Below are 11,922 nucleotides of genomic sequence, written 5' to 3'. Positions count from 1 at the left end.
CTTTATTCTTCTCATATTCATGTGCGCTTTCTGACTAACATACAATCAATATATTAACCTTAAACTTGTTTAATCTATGTTTGTTGAATATTAATGCACAACAAATCTATTATTGGCGATCACTTCACTAGTGGAAAAAATCTTATTTGTAACAAGCTATTTGTAACGGACATGTGATTTTCCGTTACAATTAAGTCATTCGTAACGGGCAAATTCAATGTCCGTTACAAAAAAGTTGTGAATTGGGCAGGAAAAGGGTTATTCGTAACAGACAAATTGGTGCCCGTTACGAATAAGTGGTTATTCGTAACGGACAGATAGGTGCCCGTTACGAATAAGTTAATATTTGTAACAGGCATTATTCTGCCCGTTACGATTAACTAACTAATCGTAACCAACAAATATTGCCCGTTACAAATAGAAAAGTCAACAGAATTTTGACCTTGTTATTTGTAACTAACATGGGGTGTCCGTTACGAATAAGGTTTTTAAGTAAGCCCTAAATTTTTACTTTCCCCTTTCTCAATCCCTCTGTCAAAAAATTTCCTCTTTCTCTCGCGCGCAAGGTTGTCGTCCTCACCTCCCTCAACTCCATTAAAGGAGCTCCAAGCTCAGTTCAATCTTTTGCTCCTCTCATTCTCACTCTTCTCCTCCATTGAAGCGCATTTTGAGTTCTCCAATATTGAAGCGCACTCCGAGTTCTCCATTATTGAAGCGCACTCCGAGTTCTCCATTATTGAAGCGCACTCCGAGTTCTCCATTGAAGGGCTTTTTGAGTTCTCCATTGAAGCGCGGTCTGAGTTCTCCATTGAAGCGCGATCTGATTCTCCATTAAAGCGCACTGAGTTCTCCATTGAAGCTCGGTCTGAGTTCTCCATTGAAGCGCACTGAGTTCTTCATTGAAGCGCACTGAGTTTTCCATTGAAGAAATCTGCTTCCTGTAAGTTGCTCCATCTCTCTCCTCCCCCAATTTCTTAACCCTTGTTTCAATTTGCTTAATTGCAATTACTTAATTTTAGGTTTTTTTTTCCCCAAATTAATTGATTGATTTAATTGCAATTTTTTTACCCCTAAAACTGCTCCTAATGCTAAGCGTTAGAACTGAACAGTATATGTTCTGATCAGTGCTGATCTGTTCCGATCAGTTCATGTTTGGGCTGTAAATTTATAGCTGATCAGTTCTGATCAGTTCCGAACTGTTGTGATCTGTTCTGAACAGTATAGAACTGAACTGATCAGAACAGATCAGAACAGTATTGAACTGAACTGATCAGAACAGATCAGAACTGATCAGAACAGTATAGAACTGATCATAACAGTTCAGAACTGATCCGAACTGATCAGAACAGTTAGGTACTGATCAGAAAAAATAAGAACTGAACTGTTCTGATCAGGGGATGTTTTTCATAGATAGGGGCAATAATGAGTCGTAATGACCTCGTTTTGAATTTGAAATATCCAAAATGTCCTTCCTATATACTTGTTTATCTCTAAGATTGGTTTGTTAATCCGTTGATAATATGGATAAGAGGCGGAACACATCACCACCTCACAAGCCAAAACCATGACACCTTCTAATTATAACATTGAAATTTATAATAATCAAATATTTTTCCTCTAGAAATTAATTAAGCATAAATTAAATTTATATCTTTATCTCCACGAAACATTTAAATATTTTATCCTATTCAAAAATAATTTTATACGGAGTAAATCCATTCCCGGTCCCTAAACCTAATAATGGTACATGAAAAAAAAAAAAAAATTCATCATAAATATAAGAACAGGCTGCAGAATGCAGACATCTAATATTTCTGATGTCTAGTAGTACACAGCCAGGCAGCTACCTATATTATACTAGTAACATCAAATATTATTATTATATACATCTTCATAACAAATCATCATTCACACAAAAATTTTGCTGAAAATTTTGATCAGGGGATGTTTTTGCTGAAAATTTTGGCTCTGATCATTAACTAACTGATCTTTTTGAAGCAATTATTGAACTGATCAGTTCTAATCAGTTCAGGTTTGGTCTGAAATTCTTGAGCTGAGCAGTGTAATGTTGTGGCAGAAATTTGAGAGCTGATCAGTTCAGTTGTTGGCTGGAATTTAAGTTCTGATCAGTTCGGATCAATTCAGATCGGTTCTGATCAGTTCAGGTTTTGGCTGAAAATTTTGAGCCAATCAGATCTGATCAGTTTAGTGTTAAGGTTTTGCCAAATTATGAAATTTTCTTGGAATCTCATTATGTAATTCTGTTGCTGTATAATATGTTTATTTACATTTATTTTGTTAATAGTTGGAAAACTTGGAAAAGAATGCTGAAGGAAACGATTCAAGTGAAGGTATTGGTATGGATGCCCTGAACAAGGCTTTAGGAAAAAAGGATCACCGCGGGCATGTAAAAGGACTAGGAAGGTGTGGGGTTGGAGTTAGTCACACACAAGTATTTGGGAAGGGACATAGAAAGGGTAAATCATCCGGCCAAGGTGGATGCTCATTGAAAGAGTTAGAATCAATGAAAGCTACCCTAACTCAAGAATTTGAGGTGAGGCTAGATGAAAAGGTTGAAGAGAAGATTGAAGAGAGGATTGAAGAGAGGATTCAAGAGAGGTTGGATCAACGTGTGGCAATGGAGGTGAAAGCTTATCTCGCCAAATTACTACCACATATGACCGGTGACGTGGAGGCATTTCAAGGAATGCAACTGAAGACGACCATGGAGGCAACACAAAGCACTCGTGTGATAGAGGTATATGTCTTATGAACTAATACTAAAGATGTGACTTAGCATGGTTAACATGTATAATATTGATCGAGTTTTTTGTATTATGTAGGTAGCCACTAAATGTCGCCTTGCTTTGAAAGATGAGTACAATCAAAATTTAGTGGTTGTGGCAGATGGAACGGTATATCTTGTTACCGGTGGAGTTACTCACAACCTGAAGATGTTACCCGATCATTACAGGGTTAGTGTGGACAACCCTTATCCCGATTGTGCCCTCCTTGATATACCGGTACCGAATGCTGATGGTGTGACTAAGTTGGGTAAAGCCAAGTCTGCCTTTGTACTATGGCCTGTTGACATGGTTTTTTTTGATGAAGAGGTATATTCGTCTACTATTGACATTAAATTCCATCATTTTTGTATATTTTACGAGGACTAATATTCGTCTTTTCTTAAAGGTTTCACCATCACCCAAAAAGAAGCATAGATCTACCCAAAGCAAAGAAGGGGACGATAGTTGTGGCGTTAAATCAAGGCAATCTACCATCAAACCCACAAAATTCCAACCACTTGAAGATAAAATTGTTGAGACTTTTGGCGAGGGGTGTGAGTTGTTGTATTGGTTAATGAGTTCTGATGATGCAAAGTATGATACAACATCGGTACTTTTAAAGGCCTCGATGTTTCATTTTGACAGCGACAAACACATTTGGGTAACTGCTACCGATGTACGTGAATTTCTAAGAGGAGCATGGGCTAATGTTTCATTGATCCATGTTTATATCATGTAGGTTACTTAATAATCCTTTACATTGGTTGTTTTATTTAATATAATAATATTTTTACTTCTATAATGCTGATTTTTCTTTGTCATGTAGGTACTTAGTAGACAATGTCATCGACCTTTTCAACAAAACTGAGATCACATTCTTTTGTCCCCAACTCATTTCTGAATCTTCAATTGAGAGTGATTACCTTGAAACTTATGTGTATGTGAAGAATGCATTTTTGCATGAATTAGATAAGGCGGGTAAACGTTGCAAATTCATAGTGGCTCCATATGTAGCAAGGTTCGAACTATGTTTTTAATACTTCCACTGAACAGGTTTTTATAAATGATTTGTTTTCTAATACTCTAACTTATCTTTATCTTTTAAATGATGTAGTGGACATTGGGTTCTTGTGGTGGTAGATCTACAATTAGGTTTAGCGTATGAGTTTGACTCTATGAAGCAACCTAAAGAAAATCCAAGACCAATGAGAATTGCCGAAATCATGATGACGTGAGCCACTAACTTCAAATTGTGCCCAATTGAGTTTCTATTTTCATATTGTTTGTGGTGTTGTAGATTATTTTTGTTCTAAGTGCCAAATTATCTATCATTTTTGTAGGGCTTATAAAGTATATCGGGCAAATCTCACAGGGAATGAATTGAAAGCACATAGGCAAAAATTGAAATTCATACAAATGGAGGTAAATACACAACTCACCCCGTTTTATCATACATTGTTAACTTTGAATATTAAATGTCCTTACTATTTGTTATATATGCTAGTGTGCTCAACAAAAAGGAGGCGTTGAGTGTGGCTACTACATTATGAGATATATGTATGAGATTGTTACTTCCCACTTGGATTGCAAAGGTGTCTTAGAGGAGGTTAGTGTGGCGATGTTATGTGTTTTAATCCTATTCATAGAAACCAAAATATAAGTTAATTATGGATGTTATGTGTTTTATTTCTATAATTTGAACCAATACATGAAAAATAGGAAAGATATAAGTCCTTTAGGCAATTTTGAAGCCTTTTTTGCTTTATATGCTCCCAAAAGGGGGTAAATGGTCCTATTACATTGATTTCAATTCATAGAACCCAAAATATAAGTTAATTATGGATGTTATGTGTTTTATTTCTATAATTTGAACCAATACATGAAAAATAGGAAAGATATAAGTCCTTTAGGCAATTTTGAAGCCTTTTTGGCTTTATATGCTTCCAAAAGGGGGTAAATGGTCCTATTACATTGATTTCAATTCATAGAAACCAAAATATAAGTTAATTATGGATGTTATGTGTTTTATTTCTATAATTTGAACCAATACATGAAAGATGGGAAAGATAGAAACCCCTTAGGCAATATTGAAGCCTTTTTGGCTTAATATGGTCCCAAAAGTGAGTTAATGGTCCTACTTTCATTGATTTCAATTCATAGACACCAAAATATAAGTGGATTATGGATGTTCTATGTTTTATTTCTATATTTTGAGTTTTATTTCCATAATTTAGACCATATAATTTATTCAAATGATTTTTTCTATTATGGATTGTTTTTATTTTGTAACCTCATTTGTATGCTTTTTTTTTTGTTAATAGGATTATTGTCGAAGGAAAGCCCCGTATGATATTGAAGATTTGAATGTGGTTCGAGAACAGTGGGCGCACTACTTTAGGACAAAGTATATATTGAATGCATAACTATTTGTTTAGGTAGAACATTAGTAATGTTATTAGTGTTGCTCGTTGTATATATGTGTTGGATAAATTTATACAAGTTCTTATTTGTAATATTATACTAGAATTTTTATATTATATCGTATTAATTTTTACAAAAGTTGGTATAATTGTTTATCTACAGGAACAAGTTTATTATAACAGGTTTTAATTAAAATATATTAATTATATATAAATAAATGCTGCCGAAATTTAATCAAAAAAAAATAATAATTTAATGAATATTTGTAACGAGCATGGAATATGTCAGTTACAATTAAGCACTTATTCGTAACGGGCGTTTCTGATGCCCGTTACAAATAAGTACTAAATTGAACACCACAATCCCTTATTCGTAACGGGCAGATATAATGTCAGTTACGAATATGAGTTATTCGTAACGGGCGTTTATAGTGCCCGTTACGAATAGAGTCTTATTTTAGTTCAAATAAAGACTTATTCGTAACGGGCACCTGATATGCCCGTTACGAATAAGTCATTATTAGTAACGGGCACCTGAAATGCCCGTTACGAATAACCCATTATTCGTAACGGACATTTTATCTGCCCGTTACGAATAACGTGTTATTCGTAACGGACACCGCCCGTTACGAATAATATTGGCCATCCGTAACGGACGCTGCCCGTTACGGATGGGCCCTTTTTGCCCGTTACGGATGATGTTTTTTCCACTAGTGCTTGAATTAAAATCACATGAGCCTAACTAAAATTATTAATTATCTTATTAAGCGTGATTATAAGTACAAATTCCCTTTAAACCTGCAAGAGAGGGCGTGATCAAGCAATAACAATAATATATACCAACCAACAATAATAATATGTTGACAAAACAAATCATCATCATCATAATATTCAATCTCAATAAAGCCTGATATTAGCAAGATCCTAGGCGTGATACTAACAAGATTGATAACAAATCCTAGCATGTCACTAAGCAATAAAGATCAAAGCTTTATCCCTAACATGATACTAACATGATAGAAGAAATAGGAAGCAACCTAAACATGATACTAGAAAGAGATAAATAACATCCTTACATGATACTAGAAATTAATATAATTTAAGCATGCTTTCTATAAAAATATAGCAATAAAACAACTTACTTTGTTGCCTCATATCTCTTTCTATCAAAACAATACACACGTTAGTAACTTTAAGGAAATATTAAATCAAACAATTAATTTAAATAATTGAAATAGGGATTTGGGACCAAACCCTTAGAAATTATCAACCTTTCACATTTAGGGCAAAGGAAACTTCGAACTTGGTTAGGGGCGTTTAGAATTCGTGAATGCAGTATTGTGTTTTGAAAAGGCTAGGCTAGAAAGCATGAGGGAGAAAGAACAAGCTTCTAGCTCAAAGAGAGAAAAAAGAATAGAATTAAATGATTGTTGATTATTGTAAACGGGGAAAAAGTCCCTATTTATAGAGAAAATAGTCCCGAAACGATCAGAAAAAGATCGAATTCGATTCGGAGGAAAACTGCTTCCATCGCGGCGTGACAGGCTCCATCGCGATGCGATGGTGCCTCCGCAACGCGACAGCTCTATCGCGACGTGATGACTCTGTCGTTTCGTGATGGTTCACGCGCTAACTCAAAGCCGTACAAAGTCCTTAATCTAATTAAATTAGACTAATTAACGTCCGTACTTATCTTTTAAAATTAGATTTATCCTTTAAAACACTTGTTTTATTCCAAAAAGAATTCTTTAGTTTTCTAAAAAATATAATTACTAATCCTAATTCCACTAGAATTTAAGATAACCTTCTAGATTATTCTAGAAAATTAAAAGTCAAACCTAATGACTTTAGGAATATTAATTAACGGGCCCTCCACTTCATCATTGGGCCGTATAAAATCATTTTCGGCCCAATTTAGTATTTTGGCCATAACTTCCTCATTATTCATCGGAATTGGGCTTATAATATATCGTTGGAAAGTTCTTTTCGAGCCTAATCCAAATACACTATTATTGGACCCTTATCATGGACCAAACTAAATTGGACTGGACCTTTTCCATAAAAATAGAGTACAAAAGAAACATTTTTGAAAATAGAAAGAAGTATTTTTATTAAAACAACCGCATCACAAGACTTTTCACATTTCACCCTGTTCAATAATCAATGACGTGAAAGATATTCATCACCTGGTTTGGTTTTTGGGGAGACACAATCAGGCGTCTACACCCCAAAGTGTTATGAGCTTTACCGTGTGGTTCGGTAAAGTGCATAACACTTAGAATCTTTAATTGAATGCTAAGAGACATGGCTGTTAATTATGAATGAATGAGTTTATCCGGATTTTTTTTATATGTAATACTTTTTAAGTCGATCAATGTTTATTAATTGACGGATTTCATTGGCACAGGAAAAATGTAGGTCATCCTCTACCCTTTCCTAAAGTCAAAGAAAATTTATAAACACTCGACCAACCTAATACGAGAATAGGGTAAGTCAAGGGTCGAACCCAAGGGAATGAATAGGTGTAAGCTATAGCCTAGGTCAAGCTACTTCGAAGTTTGCGGAAGATGCGGTTGGTAACTAAGGTATCAAGAAATCTAGCTGAATCGAGAAATTCAATATACTAAACACTAGGGATATGGGTTCCACATGCAAGCTCAATGATTATGCCAATTGAAAAATCACTCAATCAATTCAAACACTGCAAAGGACAAACAATAGTTGCAATCCAAGGAATTCAAGGGCTATCTCCTATAAGCCAAGCTAGGGGTCACTATGAATGGCTAGCTAGGAAAATCACAATCAAATTCAATCAATTAAAGCAATTCTCAAATCAAGGGTTCATGTCATTGAAATTTGCAATGCAATCTAGATTAATCTTATGGGTTGATCACTCCTAGTCCAATCAATCACATGCACAACTATGTCAACCAATTTAATTGCACCATTCAAATCAATTTAGCATCATCAACTAGAAAAAATCATCAATCAAGCATGCTTCCCCTTCTCCCTAGCAACTAATCTACTCACTAAACATGGTGGAATTTAGAAACAAAACAAATTCACACATATTCATATTCATTTAAAGCTAAATAAAAAGAAAATCAATCAATCAACAACTTCTAAAGCAAGGAATATAATCTCAATCAAAATCTAAGAAACTAGAAGGAATTGCATTAAAAGTAAATCAATGGAAAGAAATCTTACAAATATCCATCGAATTGAAGAAGGAATTTCAAAATGAAATTGAAATCTAAGATCAAATTCAAGTTCTAACAAGTAAATCTTAAGCTTCTCTTTCTACTTTCTCTCCCTACTATTTCTGGAAAAATTCTTTCTCTAGTACAAAGTTAAGTCATCCCCAAAAAGAAATTCAAAAGCTATAAATAAGAAAAATCGAGTGAAGAGGGCTGCACAGGCCGTGCGCACGCACAGCCCAGCCGCGCGCGCGCATAGCTGGGTCTGCGCGCACGCACCCCTGTGCCGCGCGCGCACACCCCTGGGCGATGCATGGGCTTTGGCTCCTTCGCTTGCTTGATCGAACTCCGCACTCCCGAGCATCCCCAACATCAGTGCACTCGTGATGATGCCCGCAAACATGGAAGTCCTAAAATGAGCAAATTGACTTGATTTGTCACCTACAAAACACAAATAAAATAAAGAGAGGAAGCGTAGCAAGGTAAAACTAAAACTAAAATTATGAATTATCAACTAAAAATATGAAAAACTCGTAAAAACCAATCGAGAACTAAAGTGAATTATAAAAAATGGAAAATCAAATAAAACTAAAAGAATTATATGAAAATGATAAAAGAAAATAAAGAAAATGAACCTAAATCTTATTCTTTTGAGCGCCAAAAACGACGCTCATCAAATTCCCCTAAGCTAAACATTTGCTCGTCCTCGAGCAAAACAAAATTAAACCCAAGGGAAAATGATGACACTACTCAAGCAAAGAAAGAAACAAGAAAATTAGGGAAGATGAGAATATACACTAACTCACTTTCGTAGGAATCACGGTCAATTTTAGCAACTAAAGACAAGCCATTTAAACCCCTAGATCACTCTAGAGGACGAGTGATGCTCTCATAAAGGTTTCCAAAGAGGTTAACCTGTAACTCTTTTTATTAAAAAAACATGAAAAGTAAAAAGAAAAGAAAAGAAAAAGTTTAAAACCTTAAAAAGAAATGCTTATACAATGGCTTTTTGCACATGATCAAGGCACAAAGGATATCAAGCTTTCTAAAACAACAATGGTAAGCACGTTCTAAGATATCGAGGGTTGATTGAAACATAGGATATGCTACGCGTAGAGAACTAATGAGGCGTAATCCACTTTCATCCCAACCAATCTAACCGCGTTCTCCCTAATGGCCTCAAATCTTCTCTTAGTAAGCGTCTCTATGGTTCCACGAAGGAACCGGAAAAGATTAGAATTTGAGGGTTCTCGACATCTCGACCTTGCATCCTTTTTCTTTAGGCTTTAACTCATAATGCCCTCCCTCGGTGTATGACTCAACCACTAGGTCGAAAGGACTTTCCCAAAGGTTGTAACGTAAGGGTAAAAGGTTAGGGGTAGGCTTAAAATTTAGAATTTGGTGGTACACCTAGATTATGAAGCAAAGGTTGGCCACACCTCAACACCAAAACCAAGAAGTCACCAAACAAAAAAAAACTAATACCCCCAAGCTTATTCAAAGCTATATCCACAAGCATATATACAAAAAGCGTGAACGCTTCTCCCCCAAGCTAAAAGGAAGCATTGTCCTCAATGCGAGAAAAGGGAAAAGAATCACATCAAACTATTTTTGTTATTGAATTTTTCATTATCTTTTTTTTTGTATGTAATTTTCATTATATCAAAGTAATTGTCCTCGCCTCTTTTAACTTTGGACGGCTTTTTCGATATTGCATTTATTATGTCCTTGCCTTTTTTAACTATGGACGGATTTTTTGATTATATTCATTTGCCATTAATCACAATATGTACAAAAGACGAGTTCGCATACAAATAAAACCAATTTCCAACTTTATGGATCACAAACTCCAAAGGCATGACCATTTGCTTCACAAAAACCAAAAATGGAACGAAAAGAAACAAAAGGTTCAAAGTTCTAAAGATGTGGCTTGAAAAGAAGGGGAATGGCTCAAATGGTTAGCAACATGGCAAATGTAAACCCAATGAACTAAAAAGAAAGAAGAAAATCCTAGAAATGAAAAATTACCACCCCGAAAAATGGCCTTTGTCCTTCCTAGTTGGTTCGGTCTCGTGTTTTAGAATTATGAGTGAAGATTCAAGATTAGGGATGCAAAGGTGGAGGATCCACGCCGCACAATCAAGAGTGATGAAGGCTTGAAAAAGAGAAACCTCACACGGTTGTAGCAAAAACGTACTAAAGGTGTCAAATCCACCAAAGGAAGCAACTCCGTCTTACCACAAACCAAAAGAATCCGGCTTCAAGGCCCCAAAAGGTCTAAACCGCTACCTTAGCATACTCTATCCTAGAATCAACCAAAGATACTCTCAAATCGTGCAAACCATTGTATTTAGGAAGAAAAATAGCCATTGTGCAAGTTCAAGTGGTATTAAAGCCAAAGTAAAAGCAAAAACATTTATTCATATTCACAAAAACAAGGTTATTTTTTCTTTTATATATATATATATTCTTTTCTTTTTTTTTTGTTACAAGAGAAAAGAGATAAAAGGAAAAGAAAAGAATAAGAAAAAGAGAAAAAGGAAAACAAGAAGGAAGATGAAAACAAAGGAGAAAGAAAAAGAAAAAGAAGAAAAGGAAAATGAAATGAAAAACAGAAAGGTATAGGAGAAGCAGAATGCAAAAAGGAAATAATGCTAACACACATAAATCCCAATCAACAAACAAGTGAACATTCGGCCACAACGCCAATGTTCCCAAACACACTAGGGTGTTAGAAAGCAAACAACCTCGAATCATTCAACTTCTCCTAGAACTAAACCTAGACTAAGCAACCAAGGGAAGAAAAAGAAAAGAAATAGAAAGATCTTACCGGGCGCCAAAGCTTTTGCACATTAAAAAGGTGAAAAAGCACCTTGATGAATCGTTGAAATCCAAAGCATAAGCAATAGAGCAAGGTGAGGAATTACAAAAAAAAAAAAACTATATATAAAGAAAATTGTTAGTAACTTCAATACAAAAGAAAAGAAGAAAATAGAAAATATAATGTAGGAAAATAAAGAAAAAAAAACCAGTAATAGCAGCCGCAAGGGTCAGAATCAATCAAATGAAAATAGTATCAGGAGATAAAAAATCAGACAGTCATCATCAGGAATCATCATAAGAAAGACAAAGAGAAACTCAGCGGACAACAATCAGCGAAACAAACAACAAACCAGTAACCGGGCAGAGAAATCAGCAGAAATACAGCAGCATCATCATAAAACCGAACAACATAGAGATCAATATCAGAAGCATAGGAGACCAGGAATGAACTACAAAAGCAGGGGGGAAATATGGGAAAGCACAGAAACAAATGCAGAAAGTACCCCCAAGCTTAGACTGGACTACCCCCCTAACTCTAAACCTATAGACATATAGGCAATCGAGAAACATCATATAAAGCACATAAGAAGGGGGGGTAGCTATGGTAGAATCACTCCGCACTATGGTAAGGGGTAGAATGAGAACTCCCCTCACCGTCCATGGGTGCCTTACCCCTTAACCTACCATTCCTCCTAG

General features: G+C 35.4%; 1 protein-coding gene across 1 annotated transcript; it reads left to right on the top strand.

Annotated features, from left to right (window-relative positions):
• The first annotated feature begins 542 nt into the window (after positions 1-542).
• On the top strand, positions 543-5,345 carry LOC145582114 (uncharacterized). Its single transcript, XM_081639137.1, has 9 exons — positions 543-940; positions 2,306-2,758; positions 2,844-3,113; positions 3,193-3,521; positions 3,613-3,804; positions 3,901-4,017; positions 4,127-4,208; positions 4,291-4,392; positions 5,108-5,345. Exons 2-9 carry the CDS (start codon positions 2,360-2,362, stop codon positions 5,207-5,209), a joined length of 1,593 nt encoding a protein of 530 aa, XP_081495263.1. The 5' UTR covers positions 543-940; positions 2,306-2,359; the 3' UTR covers positions 5,210-5,345.
• Positions 5,346-11,922: the final 6,577 nt, after the last annotated feature.

Source organism: Chenopodium album, chromosome 15 (assembly GCF_948465745.1).
Source record: "Chenopodium album chromosome 15, dcCheAlbu1.1, whole genome shotgun sequence".
Lineage (NCBI taxonomy): Eukaryota > Viridiplantae > Streptophyta > Magnoliopsida > Caryophyllales > Amaranthaceae > Chenopodium > Chenopodium album.
This window is presented reverse-complemented; position numbering and strand designations above follow the sequence as displayed.